The following is a 26733-nucleotide window of genomic DNA, read 5'->3' as shown; positions in this document are numbered from 1 at the left end:
TGTTTTGTGCCTGATGCAAAGCTATTTGATATTGCCCTGACAAACAGGAAGATATCATGTTTAAATTTCTTAAATATCCAACCTAAAAGCAACGAATGGTCTGAGTACATTAAAATTCCATTTTCCATTTACAAGTGTTTGCTTCAGATGGCCCCCACTGATCTTAAATATATTTCTGTATCTGTAACTGAATAGAGGTTTTTCTGTACATAATGTTCTAATGATACTCTGGCCTTTCTCCAACAAGGCACTGAATAAAGCTATTTTTAAAATACAGAAAATGGGAACAGCTGCAGCAATCAGATTTGATAAAAACAAGAGAACTTCCCTCCTCCTCCTCCTCTTCTTCCTCCTCCCCTCCCCCAATTTCATCTAAGTTCAAAATTATTTCGTAGAATGGGTTTTGTTCTTTTGCAGGAAAGGACTTACAAAACTAATGCAGGGATATCCTTATAAAACAAATAATATTAAAAATGCAGTTCAAAGTGATACAGACATTTTACGTGCAAGCTTTAAAGAAATTGCATTTCCAGTTTTTAGAATAGCTATTAAAGGAAAGACATTTTTCCCAAAAGTTTTCCTATAATAATCTCCTAGAAGTAGAAAATAAGACCCTTTGTTTCCCAATGTTAACATTTCTGGAGCTGGTTTTATTTTTACTGTTATTTGCATTGGAGAGAAAAATGGTTTAAAATCAAAGTACTTTCTCATATATTTTCTTCAGCATTAATCAGGAACTGTTATATTTTAAGGACAGAAGGAAGTCACTTAACTCACTAATGATAGCACTTGTTCTAAAGATTTTTTCTGTATGCCTTAAAATTTCTCTCAAAATCACATGAAATTAATAAGGTGTATTTCAGTTAATATAAATAAAGAGATGCTTAGATTCCACCTGTGACCTCTTTAACAGTGTTCTTGAGATTCCTTCCAGCTGCTAGGGGTGCATGTTTGAAAAACAGAAGTGGAGTTTTAAATGTTCATGTCTTAGGGACTTAAAAGAAACCCCACAGATTAATTTCCTATAATTCTTGCATTACATGTGATATAAGAAGAGCCCCAACAACTAAGAAAAAGTCCTGCGGTGTTCTGTTTTCCAAGGAAGTCATCTAGTTGCCTCTGAGAAGACCATGAGCAAAGAAAGAGGTGGCTTTCTCTCACTGCTATTCTGCAGCAGCTAATCTTTCAGGATATCCTTACTTTTACATGGGAAATTCCCACCCAGAGAAATACCAATTATGTGTCATTCGTTTTTTGAAAGACTTTTTCATTGATTGCAGCATTCTGTGATAACATATTTGATCAATAATTTAAGAGTTGTGTGTAGACATTAATTGATCATATCACATATTTTATTTGAAATACCTTGAAGGATTCACAATTGTTGCCCAATTCTTAGCTGCCCAACCTTTCTTTGTTATTGTTGCCAGCTGCACAGAAGGTATCCATTAAGTACTCAGTAAAAAAAAATCATCTCTGTATTGTTAGTAAACTAAATAAATTTCCTACAAAGGGGTGCTTGCACTTACAAATATCTAGAAGCAGATTTGGAAAGATAAATCTCAATTGGGGTTGCAGTTTAAAATAAAAGACATAATTCCACAAGAAACCACAATCTCACTTGAATTCAGGAGTTCACAAGATTTTTCTTTTGTGTATCCTTTAATGTATGTTAAAACTGCCCTTTGGAAAGATATTTGAAGCAAACATTTAACTTAAATTTATACCAGATAAATATAAGAGTCAGTTCTTGAATATTTGCTAGGTATACATTTCCAAATCCTTCCAGATCTTCCTAAAATCTGTGTGTGTGAGCGTGTGCGTGTGCGTGTGCTTGCATGTATATGTATGTATGTATGTATGTATGTATGTATGTATGTATAATGAGTTTACCCTTTATTTTCGAGGAGCTGATCCTCTATCTATGGACTCCGATACCATTAAAAAAACCCTGTTATATACACTTTATTATATTTTAGCATACATTATAATTGACCTATGGTATAAGATTTCTAATTTGTTATTGAAAAGCATTTTCCATAGACTTCAGGATCAAAGATTAACAATAACATATTCACCAAACCTAATGACTTTATATTAATAGTGCTAGAATTATAATCAAGATCATTTACTATGAAGAATGGTTACTTCTTTAATAAACATTGATCTCATTTTTAATTACCTTTATTATATTTTTCTTACACCTTCTTAAAATGCTTATAACAGCATAGTAGAGATTTTCCTAATTCGTATTATGAGTGCAAATCTATTGTAGAGTTAGTTACTCCAGATAAACTTGCCTAGATTAAATTGCAACTATATTATGTAGAAAGAATCAATATTCCATAGTACAGTGATGGCTAACCTTTTTGTGGCCGAAAACGTTCCCCCATGCCCCATTTTGGCCTAGAAGGGTTCACTGCAACATCCTTGGATCAAAAAATGGGCCAGGGGGAAAGCCACATCCTTCCATGCTCCCCTTTCCATACCTGAATATGCACAAATTGAAGATAAACAACAAGAAAAAAATCACAAAGTACTGGGACTTGCAAATTGAAGTTGAGCGACTATGGAAAAAGAAATCATGTGTTGTGCCCATTGTAATTGGAGCCCTTGGAGCAATACCTAAGGGGGTTCCTTGCTATTTGAATTTGTCAGACTTGAACATTCTGATTCTACAAAAAACCACCCTACTTGTAACAGCTTATATCGTTCGACGTTACCTTAACAGTTCCTAGGTCCTTGGTTGACTCAAGCTGTTGAGCTACTAACCAGCCCCAAAGGCTGTGAATCTCACAAAAGATTAAACACAATAATAATAATAATAATAATAATAATAATAATAATAATAATAATAATCGCAATGATCCCACTATCAGTAATCTTTAAAAAAATGAAATTAGGCTACCAAACAGCCAAAAAAGCTGAAAAAATTTCACATTTACTATATATGGATGATTTGAAACTCTATGGAAAGTCAGAAATAGAAATCCAATCATTGACAAATACAGTCCGAGTATTCAGCACCGATATTTCAATGTAGTTTGGCATGGAAAAATGCGCCACTGTATCCATAAAAAGGGGCAAAATCACTGCATCTGAGGGAGTTGAAATGCCCAATGGCCAACTAATTAAATGCAAAGAAAATGAAGCCTACAAATACTTAGGCATTCTGCAGTTGGATAACATCAAGCATGGAGAAGTAAAAACTATTGTCAGATGAGAGTACACCAACAGAGTTAGGAAAATTTTGAAATCTAAATTGAATGGTGGAAATACAATCAAAGCCATAAATACCTGGGCAATACCAGTTATAAGATACACAGCTGGCATAGTTAACTGGACACAAGCTGATTTGGACCTTTTGGACCGAAAAACCAGGAAACTAATGACAATGCACTACAGTTTACATCCACGTGGTGATACTGATAGACTATATCTGCCCCGAAAATCAGGTGGCAGAGGATTATTACAAGTGAAGCAAACAGTTGAAGAAGAAAAACATGCACTGGCTGATTATTTAAAAGAAAGTCAAGAACATCTATTAATCGAAGTAAAGAACAAAAATCTACTGAAGGCCCAACAGACAAAACAAGAATACAGAAAAGATGTGATAAAATCAAGAATGGAGAGTTGGCAGAACAAAGCACTGCATGGTCAATTTCTGGAAAAAATAAAAGATAAAGTGGACAGGGAACAAACTTGGTTATGGTTAAAAACAGGTACATTAAAGAAAGAAACAGAGTCACTAATCCTGGCTGCGCAAGAACAAGCTATCCGCACAAATGCCATTAAGGCCAAAATCGAAAAATCCTCTGATGATGCCAAATGCAGACTTTGCAAAGAAGCTGACGAAACTGTTGATCACATACTCAGCTGCTGTAAAAAAATCGCGCAGACTGATTATAAATTGCGGCACAATTCAGTAGCACAAATGATCCATTGGAATTTGTGCAAAAATTATAATATTAAAACAGCAACAAACTGGTGGGAACATCAGCCTGAAAAAGTCACAGAAAATCAGATGGTCAAGATCTTGTGGGATTTCCGTATACAAACCGACAAAATACTGGCGCATAATACACCAGACATCACACTGGTTGAGAAAAATAAGGTCACAATCATAGACATTGCAATACCAGGTGATAGCAGGGTCGCCGAGAAGCAACATGAAAAAATCGCAAGATACCAGGACTTAAAAATCGAAATTCAACGACTATGGCACAAACCAGCAGTGGTAATTCCAGTGGTAATTGGCACACTGGGTGCTATTCCAAAAGCACTGGAATTACATTTAAAACAGTTAAAAATTGACAAAATTACCATCAGTCAAATGCAAAAAGCCGCACTGCTTGGATCTGCACGCATATTAAGAAAATACGTTACGACGTCCTAGGCCCCTGGGTGGGGCCCGACTAGTAACCAATGCCAAATCCGGCGAAACAACTGGCCGCTGTGATACAATTGTATAATAATAATAATAATAATAACAACAACAACAACAACAACTCCGCCGTTGCCGGTCCCAAGCCTGGATGAGAAAGGAGGAGGGTTGGAGTAAGGTTGGCATCTGGTCCCATAAAAAAAAAAACCGCCAACCCATACAATATGGTGAAAAAAACAAATAAGAATTCCATACCGCATCGGTCGTCGCGCGGGTTAACATGGGCCGCGGCGGATGTTGGGGTCCCTGGACATCCGTCGACAAGTAGACTACAAGTGGACCAGCCAACAAAACGACAAAAATCTACTGCTAAGTCTACTGCTAAAAAAAATATAGTGCAGATGAAAACCGTGCCATAATGGCCTGTTACTACAACTCAGAGCCAGAAAAAAGAGGCTATTTAAAGCGAATGTATGAATTATGGAAACAACAATATCCAGATTCAAATGTTAGTGAACAACGACTAGCAGATCAAAGGCAATTTATTATATGGAATAAAGTGTTTAGTGAAGTTGAACATGAGGAAATTCAGGCAAATTGCAAAACCCAAAAAACAATATTACAAGCGGAAATAACTGATATTCAAGACACAACTAAAGACATTATAGTAGAACTCCCAGAAGAAGCTCTCGGGGAGGAAATAACATCACCACCACTAGAACCAGTTATCACTGAACCAACTGATGAACTAACTCAAAAACAAAAAGAATTGAAGGATAAGATCATGGAGCATTTTCTGCTTAATGAGGAAAGGCAACGTTTACCATCACTAAAAACTGTGCCTAAGAAAATTTTGGCCCCTATCATGAAAATGGTTAATGCAGTGTTTTCAACAATTGAACCGGGATCCATCTTGGAAACAAACCAGTTAATGTACAGCGCAGCTGTAATAGTCACTAATGAACTAGGCATTAAAATTAAAGTAACTAGTCACACAACAGAAAAAGCATCAAAGCCAAAGTGGAAAATCCGTTTAGAACAAAAAATCAAAAAATTAAGGGCAGATGCTAGTAACTTAAAGAACATGCATGAGCAACGGCTTAAAAACAACAAAATCATAGATCGGCTAATCAGAAGATATAGATTGGATACAAGAAACATCAATGAGGCTGTAGAGATTGTAAAACAGCAGATAACAGCAACAGCTAGAAAAATTGAAAGATATGAGGCACGAATCATCCAATATAAACAAAATCAGCAATTTCGATCAGACCAACGGCATTTTTATCAAAGTCTTAATGTGAATGGTGACACTAAAAGTGAAAAACCAGAAAAACAGGCCACAGTTGAATTCTGGAAAGAATTGTGGGAAAATGCAAAGGACTACAACAAGAAAGCAAAGTGGATACATGACTTTGAGAAAAGCATTGGCAACAAACAAATGCAAGTATTAGAAATAACAACTGAGATGGTCAAAAATCGAGTTAAAAAGGTAAAGAATTGGACATCACCTGGAAAGGACCAATTACATGGTTTCTGGCTCAAATATCTGACCAGTTTACATGCAATATTGGCCAGGCAACTGAATGAAATTTTACAAAAGGGCCAAATTGATGAATGGTTGACAACTGGAAAAACATACTTGATTCAGAAAGATGCAACTAAAGGAACAACACCTGAAAACTACAGACCAATAACATGCTTGCCAACAACCTTCAAATTACTCACAGGCATTATTGCAGATAACATGATGGATTATTTGGAAACAAACAACATCTTGCCAGTAGAGCAAAAAGGCAACAAAAGAAGGAGCAGGGGCACAAAAGATCAGCTTCTAATTGATAAAATGATATTAGAAAATTGTAAGAACAGAAAAACGAACTTGAATATGGTCTGGATTGATTACAAAAAGGCATTTGACTCACTGCCACATAGTTGGATCATAAAATGCTTAGAAACAACTGGCATTAGCAAAAATATTACATCCTTTACTGAAAAGGCGATGAAACAATGGAGAACTGAGTTGGCGGTAGGGAATGAGATCTACGGAATGGTTAATATCAAGCGAGGAATTTTCCAGGGTGATTTACTTTCACCTCTTCTCTTCATCATCCCAATGATCCCACTATCAGTAATCTTAAAAAAAATGAAATTAAGCTACCAAACAGCCAAAGAAGCTGAAAAAATTTCACATTTACTATATATGGATGATTTGAAACTCTATGGAAAGTCAGAAATAGAAATCCAGTCATTGACAAACACAGTCCGAGTATTCAGCACCGATATTTCACTGCAGTTTGGCATGGAAAAATGCACCACTGTATCCATAAAAAGGGGCAAAATCACTGCATGTGAGGGAATTGAAATGCCCAATGGCCAATTAATTAAATGCAAAGAAAATGAAGCCTACAAATACTTAGGCATTCTGCAGTTGGATAACATCAAGCATGGAGAAGTAAAAACTATTGTCAGGCGAGAGTACACCAACAGAGTTAAGAAAATTTTGAAATCTAAATTGAATGGTGGAAATACAATCAAGGCCATAAATACCTGGGCAATACCAGTTATAAGATACACAGCTGGCATAGTTAACTGGACACAAGCTGATTTGGACCTTTTGGACCGAAAAACCAGGAAACTAATGACAATGCACTACAGTTTACATCCACGTGGTGATACTGATAGACTTTACCTGCCCCGAAAATCAGGTGGCAGAGGATTATTACAAGTGAAGCAAACAGTTGAAGAAGAAAAACACGCACTGGCTGATTATTTAAAAGAAAGTCAAGAACATCTATTAATCGAAGTAAAGAACAAAAATCTACTGAAGGCCCAACAGACGAAACAAGAATACAGAAAAGATGTGATAAAATCAAGAATGGAGAGTTGGCAGAACAAAGCACTGCATGGCCAATTTCTGGAAAAAATAAAAGATAAAGTGGACAGTGAACAAACTTGGTTATGGTTAACAACAGGTACATTAAAGAAAGAAACAGAGTCACTAATCCTGGCTGCGCAAGAACAAGCTATCCGCACAAATGCCATTAAGGCCAAAATTGAAAAATCCTCTGATGATGCCAAATGCAGACTTTGCAAAGAAGCTGATGAAACTGTGGATCACATACTCAGCTGGTGTAAAAAAATCACGCAGACTGATTATAAATTGCGGCACAATTCAGTAGCACAAATGATCCATTGGAATTTGTGCAAAAATTATAATATCAAAACAGCAAAAAACTGGTGGGAACATCAGTCTGAAAAAGTCACCGAAAATCAGATGGTCAAGATCTTGTGGGATTTCCGTATACAAACCGACAAAATACTGGCGCATAATACACCAGACATCACACTGGTTGAGAAAAATAAGGTCACAATAATAGACATCGCAATACCAGGTGATAGCAGAGTCGCCGAGAAGGAACATGAAAAAATCGCAAGATACCAGGACTTAAAAATCGAAATTCAATGACTATGGCACAAACCAGCAGTGATAATTCCAGTGGTAATTGGCACACTGGGTGCTATACCAAAAGCAATGGAATTACATTTAAAACAGTTAAAAATTGACAAAATCACCATCAGTCAAATGCAAAAAGCCGCACTGCTTGGATCTGCACGCATATTAAGAAAATACGTTACGACGTCCTAGGCCCCTGGGTGGGGCCTGACTAGTAACCAATGCCAAATACGGCGAAACAACTGGCGGCTGTGATACAATTGTGTTGTTGTGATAATAATAATCAACAACAATAATAATATACTTGGTTGATACTAGGGTGCTGGAAGCAACCCATATCAACCATTAGCACCAGTAAATGGTATTTGTGACACATTTTTAAATGTTCAGTTGACTGAGTTTCATGTTTAACGAATAAAAGATATAACAACAACAACAAAACAACAACAATATGCCTGTATCCAGAAAGTCATGGGAACATAAAGTGGCAAAAGATACCAAAAATGAAGAGGTTAAGATCTTGTGGGACTTTCGAATACAGATGGATTGTCATTTGGAACACAATACGTCAGATATCATGGTTGTGGTGGGCCAAAACGTACAATTTATTGACATTGCAGTACCAGGAGATGCCAGTGTCAGAAAAAAACTGGAGAAAAATCACAAAATACCGCGATCTGGCCATCGAAACTACTCAATTATGGATGAAACATGTATCAGTGATACCCATTATTATCGGGGCACTTGGTACAATGTCCAAGAATTATATAAGATACATGTTCAGTTGACTGAGTTTCATGTTTAAAGAATAAAGTATAATAATAATAAACAACTTTAAATATTCAGTTGCCTGAGTTTCATGTTTAATGAATAAAAGAAATAATAACCGACTAAGCATATATTAGATACCAATTGACAATGCAATATTAGTCGACCATTTATTTTTATACACAAGCATGATATGTGTATATTTATTACTGATAGTGATAGTTCACATTAGACCATACAAGACCCTGACATTAAGCATGTCTTTGGCACCAAAGCAGCTAAAACAGTTCCTGTCTCTGTATATTGTACAGTTCTGTCTTCCTGCAGATTGCAAAACTGTGTTACTGAAGTCGTAGTGGTAGTGATCTAAAATAAATAAATAAAACATTCCAAACAGACATAAGTGATTAGGACATATTGCAGATCACCTATCCCAATGTATTTCCAAGGATTCTCTAAAGCCAGATCTCAAATTCCCTATTCTATATTTTGTAGCTGGAACGCAAATTTTCCCCAGCATAATGATTACTAAGTTTTAATTACATTTAGGAGTCATGTATCCTCATCACTCCAAAGACAAACTGCCAAGATGGAGAGATTTATTATCAACCAATGATATTTTTTATGTAAATGTACTTGACTAAGTGCAATAACCCTAAATTCTAATAGAGACTTTCAATCTCTTGCCAGGTTTGCAGTACTTATATATGGCTAAGATGAATTGAGTATTTACAAAACAGCTCCATTATAGAAAAACAATTCTCCATGTGTAAATCATTATTTCTAATCATAGTACTACTAGGTTCCTTTTCACCTCTGCCCTTGTTTATTTTCTTTGATTTATATTCGTAGAAAAAAAATGTTTAAAGGTAGTATTCTATTTAAGGGTGCATTGGTCCAATAATATTTTTCATCATAGACTTCTAAAAAGCACTTGGGTTTCTTAAATATTTTATCATCATCTTGAGCATACAATAAGAATGGGGCATTACAAAGACAAACAAAGGGTTATGTAGATTTCACATTGTCCTTTTAATTGCTCAAACAGGAGAAATGAAAGAAAAATCCTCCTGGTGACTTTATTCTTCTATCCGCCCAGCTGTAGATACATTTTAGGAATAAGGGCAAAGGGTCAGGTGCCCCTTTACATACTATTTGCAAGTGGCTGACATCAGCAATCACTGTGGAGCAGCTTTGTTTATCCATAACACTAATCTGAAGAGATGTGTGAAGTACTTTGGCTTGTGGAAGAGGGCAGAGTAGCATGGTGCTATGCAAACATTCCCACATGTTCCCTGATAGGTCATTCACACAGAAAACAAGGGAAAGTTTCATGTAATGGACAAGCTTCAATGTAGAGCCAACAGACTGTCAAGAATCTGAGGACATAGAAAATCATAATGAAGGATGGGTATAAAAGTGTCTGGACTGAATCGTTGTTATCACACTTTACCAATGACATTATTTATACAATAAATTAGAGGGAGGGAGGGAGGGAGGGAGGGAGGGAGGGAAGGAAGGAAGGAAGGAAGGAAGGAAGGAAGGAAGGAAGGAAGGAAGGAAGGAAGGAAGGAAGGAAGGAAGGAAGGAAATTGGTCTTACATTGGGTAAAATTGGGTAGGGCAATTCTAAGAAAATGGTCCTTTAGATCTAGATTAATATTTTATATGCAAGGTTGTGCCAGCTATTTATTTATGCTATTTATTTCCACATCTTTTTTATGAAACCCATTTATCAGAAGCAGAGAATGGACTTAAAAGTGGTCAAAGATGTCAACAATAAATCTAATAAAATTGGAACATAGCTTTAGATTGCTAAAGAAAAGGCTAGTCTGCTGGTTGAAATTTAGATATTAAATGTTAGGGATGTAATCCTAGTCTTGGGTTGGCTATATGTGTGTTTGTGTGTGTGTGTGTGTGTGTGTGTGTGTGTGTGAGAGAGAGAGAGAGAGAGAGAGAGAGAGAGAGAGAGAGAGAGAGAGAGAGAGAGAGAGAGAATGTATGTATGTATGTATGTATGTATGTATGTATGTAATGTAATGTATGTATGTATGTATGTATTTATTCATTCATTCATTCATTCATTCATTTATTTATTTATTTATTTGGTGTCACAACCCCTGGTATGCCCAAATATGGGAGGAAGCCTACTGCTTCCTTTCTGTCTATCGGCTCGTCACAAGAGACCATCCAGATAGAAACCCAATATTTTTACTGTTGCCTTTGTTACATTTCTGTTGTATTTGTGCTAATAAATAAATAAAGGGAGACTAGTATAGATCTATTTCAAACTATTTAGCTCTCATCAGCTAGCCATACCCTTACTGGTATTCGAACCTGGGCTGTATTACATATTAGGCAGATGTGTTAACCATTAACCATTACATTAATATGTAATACAGCCCAGGTTCGAATCCTAGTAAGGGTATGGCTAGCTGATGAGAGCTAAATAGCTTGAAATAGATCTATACTAGTCTCCCTTTATTTATTTATCAGCACAAATACAACACACACACACACACACACACACACACATTGAAATAATGTTTATGTCACTTTAAATGCTCAAGTGAGATGTGATTGGATGCTGTTGCTTTAATCAGCCATAAGAGGAAGTAGGAACTACTACTGTTCATTTCTGGTTGTTCCTGTATGTTCTCCATGCTTGTTATTGTAGTTGAATACTGTATATTGGATGGTGGCTACTCTGCATGATAGTTACCTGTCTACATGATGAATCGTGAGTTGAGCATCTGTAAACCAACATGTTGTATCATAGACTGTGTACATAATTCAAGACTACTTATCGCTTGTTTTGGAGAATGTTTATCCTACTTTATTTTTGTTAAAACAAGTAAAATTATCCTTGTTTTAACTTCGGCGGTTGTGATTGATAGCGTGACTATTCAGCAGCATATTCCTTGCTACCTTCTGCTACTCAACTCTAGTCTCCAAAAGGATATATACTTAACATTAAACCAACCACTAAAATTAAGAGCTGTAAGGGATGGGATATTTTTATAAAGCACATTTCAGTGAAGCCAGTTACATTAGGAAAGTAGCCTGTGGAGAGTCACAAAGTAGGAGCACACAAGCCTAATTTTTATTAGTGGTCTAGTTACAAATTTCTCTACTGTAATGTTTTTTAAAGAGATCTTTGATAAGGGCAACACCATATCATTGTAATTCATTAGGAGAAGTAGTAGTCAGCATATTCAATGGTGTACTGTATGGGATGAATGTTTATTCAATGAAGCTAAACAATTATTTCTTAAATGAAAGCATCTCTGATTCTTCCCTCTGCAAATGAGAATCTCTATAACAGATGCTAAAGCAATAGCTGTTGTAGTAATTTATTCAGAAAAATAAAAATGTGGCCCATATTTTCCAGCCCAACTAAACAAGAAGACTATGATAGAATGGTGAGTTCCCACCCTACAGTAAATGGTTGATTGTTACTGAGAATTCAACTGCTTATCATGATGATTATCAGTACTTTTTGATAAAGTATAATGTTTTTGTTTTATATGTGTTATGTCATGGTATTTGAGTATTTATCACCTATCTGCAACTGAAACAGCAGTAAGGAAATAATAAATAAAACTATATAATAATTCCACAGAATTACATAACCTTCAGAGATAGTATGGAATAGGTAGCATTAATTACCAATGTACTCTCTAAAGACCCACTGGAAAAGAATGGCCTTGAAACATTTCATGAATGAAAGCAAGGAGGATGCCATCCTATCCTCAAAGAGAGTGTGTGTTCTATACCTTGAATTAACTGAAAGAGTAAGACTGTGGAGTACTTTATGCTCTCTTGAGTTTGGTTGTTTGCTTGCAAATTTTCATTACCCAACTAGATAATATTGGTGGTAGGAATCAGACTCATATTCTCAGGAAAAATACAAAGAACGTAAAGAATCTATTTAGAGAATATGTACCACAGGAAATAAGTACCTGAGTCAGAAAGATCTTTATAGATAAGGACCAGAACTTTGAACTGAATTACATAATAACTGTAATTTTGAATTTACCTATAGCCTACTGTGATGCAGCAGCCATAGAATGTGTTTTGCTCTGATAAACTGGGAACAATCCATCAGCAAGTAGGCAACTGCACTCAGATTAATTATAGTTTTAAAAGCAGCCCCTAATAGGATAACACAGTTATCCATCCATTCCTTGATGAGATTAGAAGGTTGTCAACGCATTCAATGCATTCTGTTTCAAAAACAGCATCATTTGGGGCACCACAAAAGGTGAGAAACGATTTACAGCAGGACTAGCAAGTGCAGGAGGATCTCTGATATATCTGATTCTGACACAACTTTAGGAGGAGTTCTACTTCCACAAGGACTAGTATATTAGATCCAGATGACTTCTTCCTGCAGTCACTTGCAGAGATTTAATCTGTGAAATGAAGATTTTCATTTATTTAAAAAAGTGTATTGGAATTTCCACTTTTCATATCAGCTTTTTCTATACTAAATCATAAAGATGATTATAGATGAGTAACAAGTATTTGGTTATTTTTATATAGTTTGCAGAATATTTTCTAAGAAAATCTATGAAACATGAATTTTAAGCAAAAAACTAGTTATGAAAATGAAATAAAATGTTTTTGTTCCTTATCCATCTGTTCTTGGCAACATGTTTAAGCAAAGTAGAGTAACAAAAAGTGTGTGTATGTGTGTGTAGTTTTAAGTTACTAGTTTTTAAGATTTGGTTATCATATATCAGAGTTTATGCATCAATACAATCACATAGCCTGAATTCATGTCATTCTAATATGTGGTTGATTAGTCTTAATTTAATAAATCATGCCAAAACAGTTTTTTCAGAAATAGTTTTCAGTCTAAGGCTCCAATCTTATATGACGTTACATAAGAGTAAGTCTTGCTTAATTCAGTGTAATTTATTTCTGAGTAATTAAAAATAAAATTTTAAAATTTTATATTAAAGATATCTTTCTAAAGAAACTGAAATCCATGGGATGTAATCCTTAATAAAGATACTTGTATGTGCAATTTACCTATAAATTCATTGAGACTTACTTTTAAATAAACATGAATAGGATTTAGGTATAATGGCATGTTCCAATTTCTTGGGTAGGGACTTCTTATACAGGATGCCTTGTTAATCCAAGTATACTAGGTCTTTTCAATGAATGGATGAACAGAAAGTGATATATCACCATTACCTAATATAATGTACTTAACTTAGAACACAAGGCCTATTACATTCCCATTACATTTACACTGATAATTATTTAAAACCCATCTATTAACCATATCTGTAATGGCTTGGTTCTGATTTGAAATTTTGATTAATAAACGGAAGAAACCATAGTTCAGTGTTAAGATAGTTGACAGTTACACAGAGAACATGCTCATTCTCAGCTTTTCATAAAAATGTTTTTTCTTCCAATTCAGGTGACTTTTTAAATCTTAATGCTTTGACTTTTTTTTGTAGTCTGAACATATGTTTAGTGATCTCTGATTATATTTGTGGAAAGGTAGCAATGCAAATATTGTAGTATTTTTTTAATGATGACCCAAAAATATATTGTTGAAATCAGTTTTACCTCTATTTTACTTGTCACCAAGGCTATTCTCTCAAATGACATGCTAGAACATTCCAAAGTTATCCTCATTCTACTATATTCCTCAAAGATGCTGTTACTCAGAAATGGTAATATTTTGGCAAGAACTATTTATTAGTTTTCTAGTTCATTTGTGTGTGTGTATACATATACATACACACACACACACACACACACACACACACACACACACACACACACACACATATATAAGATTTTTACAACCCCTGGTAAGCCCCAATTATGGGAGGAAGCTAAATGCTTCCATCATCTGTCAATCGGGTCCATCATGACAGAAACCCAATATTTTTACTGTTGCCTTTGTTATATTTGTGTTTTTTTTATTTATGCTGATAAATAAAAAAATAGAAATAGATCTATGCTAGTCTCCCTTTATTTATATATCAGCATAAATAAAAAAATAAACACACACACACACACACACACACACACACACACACACACACACACACACACATACATATATATATATATATATATATATATATATATATATATATATATATATATAGAGAGAGAGAGAGAGAGAGAGAGAGAGAGAGAGAAGAGTGGGAGAAGAGTGGGAGAATAAAAAAAGGATGCTATTTGCATTAATTTCATGCTTCCTCCACAGTTTTCAGTAGATCTGTGCATTTTGTTTTCAGACCTAAGTGATCAATTGGTAGAAGTGGTTGGCCTGGAAGGAGCCATGGAAATGGGACAAATATATACTGGACTGAAAAGTGCAGGAAAACGCCTTTCTCAGTGTTCTTCTGTTGTCATTAGGTAAGAACCAATTTTCCCCATAAAAAAAAATCTTTGCCTTTATCAATCAAAAACCAGAACAGGGGTAATCTGCCATTATCAATGAGATCTCAAAATAATACTTAATAACTTGGATGTTTTAAATGAAGTTTTAAGGAAATCATGGAAGATACTCTCAATGGTTAATTCAGAAGTAATTTATCATTGATAAATTACTAAATAGAAGCAACCATGGAATTATCACAAAACACTTCAGGTTGGACAAAACTGGGATAGTTTTTTGATCAGATACAAACTGTCTTGCTCATGTTCTTTTGTCAAATCAGTTGTCTGGCACTCTATTCACAAAATATTACAATAAATATGACACAAAATATGACAACATCATTGAATTTTTGAGATGTAACTGCTCTGTGTTAGTAAGATCAGCATGTATTAGTTATCTTCACATGATAGGTTGGTTTTGAAAGGTCAGTATGTTGTATTCAACCTGTTAATTGAATAATTCAATTAGAACTAAGGATAAGTAAGATACAAGGCAGAAAAAGTTAATGGGAAAAAAACCACAAGATAGATGGAAATGCATAAAAAAGAAAAAAGCGGGATTAAACAGTTCCAGTGATTAAAACAAAAACAAATGGAGGACATTAGAAAAAGCAGTATGGCTGCACAAAAAAGTTATTGAAAATAGAAAAATAAAATAGTTGCACAAGCCACCAACGAAAAATGATACATGTATTTATAGTCTGTTTAAGTAATAGTAGGGATCAGAATGGTATAGAGGTGGGTTGCTCCCAGTTTGGGCCGGATTGGGTGAACCAGTAGTAGTGGTGGTGGGATGCTCTGCCCACCCGCCCAGATTCTGCACATGTGCAGAAGCATCATGCATGTGCAGGAGCATGCCCATACCGGTAGTAAAAATATTGACAACTCACCACTGGTATTAAATTAGCAGAAAGGCAAATAAAAATAAACAATACAATTTCCAATATGTTTAAAATAAAAATAAGAGAAAATAATGTACAGAAGCTGATCTAAAGATGGCAAAAAATAATTGATTATAAGAAAAAGCAAAATCACTTTAAACTCCACTGTTGTATCTCAGAATAAATTTTCTGATTTAGTAGCTTCTTTACTACTAAGTAGATTGTTGGGATTCTATGAAATGATATGCCTAGAGTTCAATAAAGTCTCACCATTTTAAGATTTGTTAGTTAAATATGGTACATATTGCAAGTCTAAAAATCCATAGCAGGAATCCTGCTGGAAAATGGCATCAAGATGGGTACCAGAAGAGTCACTGCTTAGGTTTGTACACTCCCAGATTTTTCTCAATAAATCCAATAAAAATTAGATTAAATGAATGAATGGATTTGATTTGCATAGAAAAGTCTGTTAATTAAGATAGTTAATGGTAATACTAAAAATTCAAAAATATTTCAGTAAATAGGCTGAAATTAATATAATCAAATACAAAGTGATCCATTTAATAATATACATTTAATGCATACAAATACAATGTGAGCTAGTTACTTAATTTAATACATGTGGAAAGGATCTTGTTAATCACAAACTGGATATAAATAAATAACATAAAGTCTGCTAAAAAATAAGTGTAGGATGAATTAAGAAAACAACTGTTTCCAAATCCCAAGAAATAATAATTCCATTATATTCTGCTTTAGTCAGATCTCATCATGTATATTGTATCTCATTCTACACATCTCTACAAATATGTCACTATATTTCAAGCAGTTCAGAAAAGGACAAGGAGAGTGATCATAAGACTGAAAATTATAGGGAGAGATTAGGGAAATTTTAGCCTGAAAAAGAAAGAAGATTGAAAGGTGATATGGACTGTTCACGTACCTGAAAAGATGAATTGAAGACAGTCATTGAACATGGGTTCTATCATTGTAGACTGCATTACTTTGTAAAAGTTATTTTAGAAAGAAATTTAAGTTATAGGAAGAAAAGTTTTAGGAGAATTTTAGGAGTGGTAGTATAATGGTAAGAGCAATTCAATAGTGGAATAATTTGCATGGGAAGTAGTATTTTTATTAGTAGCATTCTAACAGGAATTCCAATATAATTTTAGGGATGCTTTAATTTGGATTCCTGCATTGAGCAGTGGGTTGAATTTAGTGTCTTAAAAATTTCTTTCCCACTCTATGATTCTTTAATTCTGTGAATGATTTCACAAATAAATTGGCACAGACATCTCCTGGAAACATGCCTGTTGGAGACCTGTTGAAACAAATTGCTAATTTACCATATGGCAAAGTTAACTAGGAGTAACTAAGAGCCAAGATTGTTAAATCAATCATGCTTGTATTTGATTTTTTTTTAAAAATAATGAATTATGGATTTATTGTGGAATTGGGAAATACATACATACATACATACATACATACATACATACATACATACATACATACATACATACATATATATATATATATATATATATATATATATATATATGCTATATATGCTATATATGCTATATATGCTATATATGTTAAAAAGAGGTGTATATGCCTTATTTTTCAACTATGATTGTGACATTGCACTGTACTATTTTCCATGTCATACTTGGCATTTAAAACATGTCCTGGATTTATTTTCTCTGCATTCCTATTTTTTCTTGCATTAGGACTAGCAAATCTCTGCCTATGCAGATTGATGGGGAGCCATGGATGCAAACACCTTGTACAGTAAGTTTGTCTTACTCAGTATATTCAATAAGGTGATCAATGTAATGCAATTAGTGCTTACTCTATGATCCTGAAATATTGCACATTTCAGTAAGAATGATTTATGCAGCACAATACACAATTACATTCATTAACTTCTTTTGTATGATTCAGTACATGCAAGTTTTCAGTTGCACTTTGATAAAAGAATGCTCAATAAATATTTCTGGCCATTCAACTTTTCTAACTGATTTTCTAACTGACTGTGTCAGGCTTTGATTAAATAACCAAGGACATGTAATCATGTTGCAGAGATGATGGGATAGATCTCTATTCTAATGAAGTCAGATTAAATCATTATAGCCAATTCACATATTACACCCAAGTTTGTCACCAAGCGTTCACACAAAATGGAACTGAATGCAATCACAGATGGTTGCATTTTTGTGTTGATAATTTCAAATTGATGTTCCACCTTTATTTTAAAAAGAACACTCAAGAAAGAACAAGATGGTTAAAATAACAAAATGTCAAACAGTTTTTTTTAATGATAATAATTGGAAATACCTTAAAGAAAAAGGACACTAAATAGTACAAGCAAGTTACAAGCAAATCAGATAAGCAAGTTAAGAATTTAGCATCAAAACATCAACAACCAGGCAAAGGAAAACTCTCCTAATGAAATATGAGTTCTGAACAGGAAGATCCACAGTCTTAGTGTGATCACTGAAAAGTCTTTTTTGTATAATAATAGCCAATCACATCTCTGACTATGAAATATGAAGAAGAACCTTAAATAAATGAAAGAGCAACATTTACAGGATCAAGCAAACAATTAAATACATGTGTCTGGAAAGCACGGTTTTTTAAAAGATCATACTGTAGGTTTTACATGTACTTCCTATGCCATCTTTCAACTAATTAATATACAAGTCAGTGTAAAAGAATTCCCTAAGAAAGCATGAATTATAATTAAATAAAATTTTAAGTAGAATATCAATAAATCCTATCAAAAAAAAAGATAAAAGCAGCAGTAGATAATTCAGTCTAATTGTGAGAACACCAGCAGCCTCAAAACAGCCAGCACCTAGGCTTCTGGTGTCCTGTCCCCTTAAGAGCTCCCTCTAGCCAATCCAGCAATTGAAGGCTATAAAAGCTGAACAGAGAAGCAGTTGTGGATGGAGTTGATATTTTTTTGTTTTCATTTGGAAAACTGAAAGTCCTTGAATGAGCCTAAGGCAAACAGAACAGTTACTGTTCTCCATAAGTAGGGATCACAAAGAGAAGTAGTGGAGGCATAGGAATTGAAAACAGGGATAAATAGTGAGTACTAGCCTTTGAGCACTATTTGTTGCCCAGAAGCCAGATGGAATTGTGTTAGCTGTCTAGGATTTGGAATCCACAACTGTAGTTGTCAAACCTGTGGAAAAAAGTGGCCATTTATCCAAGTTCTGTAAAAGCTACAAGAAAAAAAAAGGAAATGACTATAGTATTGTAAGCATTTCGGGACAGAATTATGATTCACAACAAATGTTAATGGGATCACTATGAGTGATTTAGTAAAATACTGGAAGTAGACATATGTCCTGATTTATTAAAAAAAAAAAAAAAAGCAGTATAAGTATAGAAAGAGCCTCTTACTAGTCTTCGGGTAGAGTGACATGTTTAACAGGTAAAGTGGTAGTACTAAACTCAAACTTGCAACATAATGTAGTCTTATCTTTTTCGTGATCTTTTTCCTGACAATTATCTCTTCTTTTTTAATTTTTTCTTAACTTTTCTTATTGTTGATTTCTTTTTATCTTTTCTTTTACCTTTTCTTAACTTTCTTTAATCTTTATCTTTTTCCTTATTGTTTTCATATTTTCCTTATTTCCTTATCTTTTTCTTATCTTTCCCTTAACTTTTCTTATCTTTTTCTTATCTTAGCCTTATTTTCCTTATCTTTCCTTCTTATCTTTTTATCTTTTCTTATCTTTTTATTATTTTCATTATCTTTCATTGTTTTTCTTTATCTTTTTTATCTTTTCTTACCTTTTCCTTACCTTTTCCTTACCTTTTCTTATTTTTTCTTATCTTTTTAACTTTCTTTTTTCTCATCTTTGCCTTATTTTCCTTATTTTAATATTAATATTTTATTCTTTTTATCTTTTTTCTTATCTTTCCTATGTCTGAGCTTATCTTTTTTCTTATTTTCTTATCCTTTTCCCTTTTTCTTTTCTTTATCCTTTTCCTTATCTTGTCCTATCTTTTTTTCTTTTTATTGACCTTTTTTCTTTTTAATATTATCCTTTTTATCTATATGATATGGTGCTACTGAAGAAATGTTCCTCTGGCCAATTGCTGCATGTTACATTCCATTGAACAGAACAGAGTTTTATAAGCTAACTGGATCAAAATAATACTTTTGGACTTGATTTGATCAGTTTTGTAGGTTGGTAACATATGCACTCACAAAGGGTATTTAAATATTTTTGGATGACTGAATGATTGCTGAGTGTACTGAAAATGCATCAAAATATAAGGTAACAAGTTCTAGAGAACAGCATTACAGGGTAATCAAACAGGCTCACCAAACAGGAATTTACTGATCGGGTTTAGTAAGAGTTTATTGGGAAATCTCTTGTAGATTTTCACTGCAAGTTCTTTTGTAAGATAACCAAAGAGCCAAAAAGAAAAAAAGAAACAAACTGGAGATAAATGGATAGGAATTTGCAATCATGGCTTGTAGTACTACTGCCTCCAAATAATTGGGCGTATGTTTGTAGATGAAAAAAAATCAGATGATTAAAGCAATATACACACTTCTTATAAGAGATACTTAAGGTTTATCAAATCAAAGGAGAAGCAACTTTACATAAGGAAAGTAATCTGACAAAAGAACAAGTTTAATAGATAACAGTGATAACTAGAAGCAAGAGACACATAATCTATTCTACACTACTAACTGAGAAACAATTTCACACCCTATTGAAGAAGACTGTAACTTCAGACAGAAAAATGAACACTGTGAAACAGGAAAGATAATGAGTTGGTGACTTGGGATGACATGAAACCATAACAAATGTACTGTGCTGCGGGAGCAAGGAATAAGTATTGACTTCCAAGACTTATAAAATTTATTGATAATTATTTCTTTCTGTTATGGGTACAAATTAAATTGCAAAGAACAGTTACATCATTCTACAATATAATTTGAATATCTAGGAAGGAAGCTCAAGAAGCTGTTATTGTCATTTATGTTGACTTTCATGAAGAGTGGAAGGAGAAGGAAGAGTGGCTTTTCTGGTAGATAATGTCAGTGGGAAAGAGCTGAGTCTTTGGCATAAGCAGGAATACTCGAACAACACTTATATGAAATTTCTTTAGTTAAACCCATTTATTTGAAAGAGCTTGCATTTTAATTGAAAGCATAATAGTTTGATGCATCAGGTCCAATGCACCCAGCAGGACTTTATGTAGAGAGCTATGTCCTATTTCTTTCTGCTCCATGTAGTAGAACTATGCTGTCTTCCAGGAAGAAAAGACTCTCATTGGAACGTTTATCCAACTGTGCTCAAACAATTCCTATCTAAACTCACAAATCTTATTTAGCAGTGAATAACTCATTTGCATACATGTGAGGTTTGTTACTCAATGATTTAGTTGGGTGTTATTTTGGAGTTCTCTTCACTAAACAGCATACACTTTTTTGTCAACCTATGCACAATTTTTGTTTTATTTTACAAGTTTCATTTTTTATTTTTGGTTCTTTTCTTTTTGCATAATTGACAATGCAATTTACTGCATGTGTGCTTTCTGCACCTTAGACAACTATATTGAGATGTAATCACCTATCTTTCCAGTTCAGATTGTTAAAGAAAAGAATTAGTTGTGACTAATTGCCAATTAATTTGTAGTAGTTAAAGGTGGGGGAGGGGCCAGAATAATTGCACTTACTAATTAAAATTTAAAATATTCCAAAGTGTCATCTTTAGGTGTCTGGAATACATAATTTCCATTTTGGTTCAGTGCTGGGTCCTGTAACAACCCTGTTCTTGACAGCTTTATTAATTTAAAGGCTCAGCAATACCTATTAGTATAAAACATGAAAAAATGTCATTAATCATTTATTTTAATTTTGCAGCTCTGTCATTTTCTCAGTATGTTTAAAAATTATGATGACACCACCATGTTTTCCAATTTACCTGTGTGAAGGGGAAATGGATCACACTATTTAGGGGTGATACTAGACTATATTATTAAAGCTTAATTAATGCCAAACTAATTAGATTTAATTTCAGTTGGTGCAATGATATTGCTAAGAAATTGTTTAAATTTTTTCAATGATATTCTGTGGTAGATCACTGGCAAGGAGAATCTTTCCTATAAAAAATAGGATGTAAACAATCACAGGAATGGTAGTATAATTTAAAAATTTACAAGTCCTCCTAAACTTGCTTTATACTTAATAGGTCTGGGTTGCAGGTGTGTATCTGAAATTAGTCTTCTCAAATCACTAAAGCCACCCCTTGTTTTTCTAGAGTTGCCTGCATGGACAACAGAAAGAAAGTTCCAGAAGAGCTCTGAAAACTGAGAAAGACAGTGTTGTGTTTAATCATTTGAAAAGAGTTGGCTTTTATGGACTCCTATGCATTATCAATCCCCAGTCATTGTTCCTCTGTACTTTTAAGCTCCTGAGTCTTTACAATCCTCAAAAATCACCTTCAAAAAGTGAACCCTTTCTCTAGCAGGGTCATGTCCTTGATAGAATTTTATATAGGCCTCCAAGCTCATCTTTTTTTTTTTTTTGTAATTATGTTTGTTTGCTTGGTTGGTTGTTAGGCTTTTTTTAAGTCTTTCCTTTCAATTTGTCCTCCATAGGAACCAAAGCAATAGTGTTTCCAATGGCAGCAATAACTGACTTTTTAGGATAGGTCAAAAAAAAAAAAGAGTTGGCCTTTAGTGAACTAGTTTGTTTAGTACTCAAATGAAAGGAAACAGGCTATTCTCTCCATTAATGATAGCCTTAGTGTCTCAGCTTTACTGTTTCCTATCATTGTCATAGCATTGCTCAATTCAGTTGTCATTCTGTAAAAAAAAAACACACCATCTGATGTCTAGTTTCATTGATAATATTAAGCCATAGTTTGTTCAATAAACTAAAACTGCTCTATTGATAATGTTTTATAAATGCCACCAAAATACAAGAAGCCGAATCCAAAGAAGTGCGTACCCCCTTACATTATTAAAGAACTTCAAATATTTCTTCAACATTTCTTCCCTGCAATTTTTAACAGAACTTTTAAAATACATTTCTGATAGGGCATGAAGATTAACAGAGTTAAAATGAACCAATAGAAATTTTTGTTCTTCAAAATCTCCCAAGCTTTCAAAAGCACCCAAAAATAGGAAAAAAAATGTTTAACACCACCACTCTGGGTAGTTTATAAAAATGTGCTTTTGTGTCATGGACTATATGCAACCACAAATTGTAGTCTGTAATCTCTTGATCAATAATTTGAAGAACTAAGAAAATTCCAAGCATCTGAGAAAAGAAATTTCGGAGATCATTGGATATAAGCTAGGTTTTGCATTACATTTGCAAACTGATAGAATGCTGTTTTGGATGTGGTGAATTATGAATTTCTCAACATAGAATTCATTCTACAATATAAGAGATCATTTACAGATATGCCATTTTATATCTAATATTGTCCTCTAGATTAGGCAGTTAATGCATGAGCTCCCCCATGCTTTAAAATATATACAGATAGATGGAGTTTTAGGACATGATCAGCATCTAAATATACCTAATCAAAAATAATGGTACATGTTCACATAAACATTAGTTCTCATATTAAGGTCTTTCTCATATACATGAAGTTTGTCTTGCCGAACTATTAAACATAATCCTTTCAATTTTTTTACTGGATTAGGGAAAAGAAATGAGTGTTTTTTCTTTCAAATAATTCTCACACAATTTTGCTGCAGAAATGTATAAAGAATAGCTTTCCATGTAGATCCTTTTCACAACTTTATGTGCTACTCCACCTGAAAAGTTTATATACCGTGTATCATAATATAAACTGGAATAGTTCATTTTGAAAATTTACACACACACACACACACACACACACACACACACACACAAAAGAATTTTTGGTCAAAATTGGTACATAAATGCAATTTTAGGAGAAATACATAGGAAAACCCACACCATTCATGAACATTTCTTTAAAAACTACAATTAAATTAAAACAAGTTAAAGCTTAGGAAAAATAAAAAAAGTTGATCAATTATTAAACATAAAAATCCATCTATGTTCTATATAAGTTACTTTGGGAAATAATAAAGTGTGTGTATGTGTGTATCTTTGATAGCAAATTTTCATCCAAGAAATAGTCTTTCCTCTGTTTTAATGAGCCTCTCCTCTTAGTGTACATTTTTGTTTCATTGCTATTAGTGAATGACAAGTGAAGGATATTCATTTTAGCTTGAAAATGTCAGATATGCACTTTAAGAGATATATTTTGCCAGTTTTAATGAGTCGGTGTTTCTTTTTCAAAGAAATACTTATCTGTGATGGGGGTGCTGTGTAGATGACAACTGATATTTAATAAGTGATAGCTCTTGTATTAGCAGTAGTTCACTAAAGAAAATGTCTCAAATAGCTTTTGAAAAACTGTAAGCTGCACTGGCCCAAAGGCAAGATGTGACCTTTTTATTACATAATGAGAATCATTTATTATCTCACAATGTATCTTAAAGTCACAGACAAAATGCCACTTTGATAATTGCTTTCAATTAGCTTTGAGCATAGCATACATTCATAAAATGTCTTCCCTAATTTAGACTTGAATTAGAGAAAATTGGAGACATAATCTACATGAGGGTTGTCTCATTTAAGGTGATTTCTGGTTTTATATCAAAGAAATCAAAACAGGTAGTTATGAAGTAATCTTTCATAGGGTTTTAAACAGGCTTTTCATATTTGATTTGATTTTACTACCAATTAATTAACAAATTAGAATGCTACTTAATCATTTTTGACCTTTTTAACATGCTAGACTTCGATTTCAAGTCCTAGTGGTTATTTTCAAATTAAGCATAGAAGTTCATATTAAGCACAATGAACCCAGAAGTATAAATAAGAAATTGTGATATAATTGAGTGCCAATTTTTTATATAATGGATACAACATTCATTATTATCTTAATACAGCAAGAACAAAGCAGAGTAGAACCAGTTTCTACCTCTTTTTTGTCAAACAAAGGATACAACAGACCACTTTTGGGAGAAATATCCTAATCAGGGGAAAGTTAAATGTGGAACATGGTCTAATTGCTGTATTGAGATTCATATCCAACAGGTCTTCTCTGAGTATGTGCAAGCACATACTTCCTCTATGCCATTTACAATTCATTGGATCCAATGTATATTGAATTCTGCTTTATCCTATAGTTGGGAACAGTTGCCTATATAATTAGAATGTTACATTCTAAAGATTCCACAAAGTTGGGAAAATGACTATTATATGCAGGGAATACCATAGCTTATTTTTCCCCAATATGCTTTTTACCTACCAAATACTGTGTCTGCTATTTTATGCAAAATGTATATTTTATCTGAACTTGTTATTACTGTGTTTTACATGTGTTTACATATTTCATGATAGTGTGACTTTAAAATATTCTAAAACAAATGTAAGTAGACACTAGGAGGTTCAGGTAGTGACTTTAACGCTATTGATATGATTATGTCAATCTTTCATTTGAATAATGGTCTAATCAATTATCAGCTTTTAAAAATTGTATTCACTTGTCTTATGTCTGTTGGAACATCTTTAAAAGTTAGGAAAGGAAAGCGTACAATTATCTTGTGACAGGTGATATAATTATAACTTGTTTTCTTTTTCACCAGATAAAAATTACCCACATGAATCAAGCTCCAGTTCTGATGGGGCCTACTCCGAAAACTGGCTTCTTCTCTTCCTTCATTAAAAGAACAAGGAACTACAGCAAAGAGTAGTTCAAACCTTACAAAATCAAATGAGCAGGGATGTAGACTGGAAATCTTTCAAGGGTTTTTAAAATATTCTCTACTGCATAATCAAAGAAGCAAGAATAACAGTTGCTGTGACAGAGCTAATGTAAAATGATGCTATTAGAATAATTTGTTGCCACAGTTTTGTAGGCATTTTGCATGAAGAAAGCTAATGTTTACATAAACTGATAAAACATATTTTTGTTGCATGCATTACACTCACTAATTTACAGTATAAATATGCTATGGACAGGGGAGGGGGAAATGCAACACTGTTGGAAATGTGATTTTCATACAATATGATCCTCAACCTGCTTGCTTCAGTTTTTAGATGAGATATTTAATTCCTTCGACCTCTTCAGGCCTTTACTGAGGAAAATAGAGAGATTTGTTATAGCCTTACTGCTTACAAATAAATAACACTTTGCCAGTTCTCTCTTCTAAATAGAACTAGGCCAGATTAGTGTGGATCCAATTCATTTCAAGACTAAAATATGAAAGATTCATTTATTTTTCTGTGTTTAGCTTCACTCAGAAACATATTTAACAGATAATACATCCCATTATCCATATGAGGATTAACTTTCACATAAGCATGTTTAGGATTATGTTGTTTACATTTCACATTGTTATCACATTTATAAACATTTTCACCAAGATGTAGGCATAAGAGTAGAATTTAAATAAATGTTGCTAACTTTTTTCTGAAATAATGAGCTGTTCCCCAAATTTACCTAGCACTGGTTGAACTGCTCACCCATTCTTGTCTCTCCAATAAATATAATTATTTGATTCTTGTTTTTCAAACAATTGTCACAATCACATTTCATTATATTCTATAAATGGAATATGCAAAAATTATCTAGTAATGTTTGATCTTTTGATGTCAGTTTTAAATATTCTTCACTGCATCAGATACAGTTACAAATAAGCAAATAAATATGCCTAATAAACAATATTTCTCTTTCCATTAATCAACATAGTAAGTATATGAGGAATTAGATTAATGGATAAATAATCATTTTCTGGATA

At 33.6% G+C, this 26733-nt stretch overlaps 1 protein-coding gene across 3 annotated transcripts in view; it reads left to right on the top strand.

Moving 5' to 3' along the window:
- Positions 1 to 26417, top strand: part of DGKB (diacylglycerol kinase beta) — a 354420-nt gene extending 328003 nt beyond the window's left edge. For all 3 annotated transcript variants that reach the window (XM_087712751.1, XM_087712753.1, XM_087712752.1), the window contains 3 exons: positions 14881 to 15001; positions 17637 to 17697; positions 25579 to 26417. In XM_087712751.1, the coding sequence (XP_087568877.1) occupies positions 14881 to 15001; positions 17637 to 17697; positions 25579 to 25686 (290 nt within the window). In that variant the 3' untranslated portion in view covers positions 25687 to 26417. The remainder of the gene's footprint in view (positions 1 to 14880; positions 15002 to 17636; positions 17698 to 25578) is intronic.
- Positions 26418 to 26733: the final 316 nt, after the last annotated feature.

This window comes from Thamnophis sirtalis, unplaced genomic scaffold (genome assembly GCF_051295495.1).
Source record: "Thamnophis sirtalis isolate CommonGarterSnake01/CBP01778 unplaced genomic scaffold, rThaSir2_p1.2 scaffold_4, whole genome shotgun sequence".
Taxonomy (NCBI): Eukaryota; Metazoa; Chordata; class Lepidosauria; order Squamata; family Natricidae; genus Thamnophis; species Thamnophis sirtalis.
Note: the sequence above shows the minus strand (reverse complement) of the source record. Positions and strands in the feature narration are given on the sequence as shown.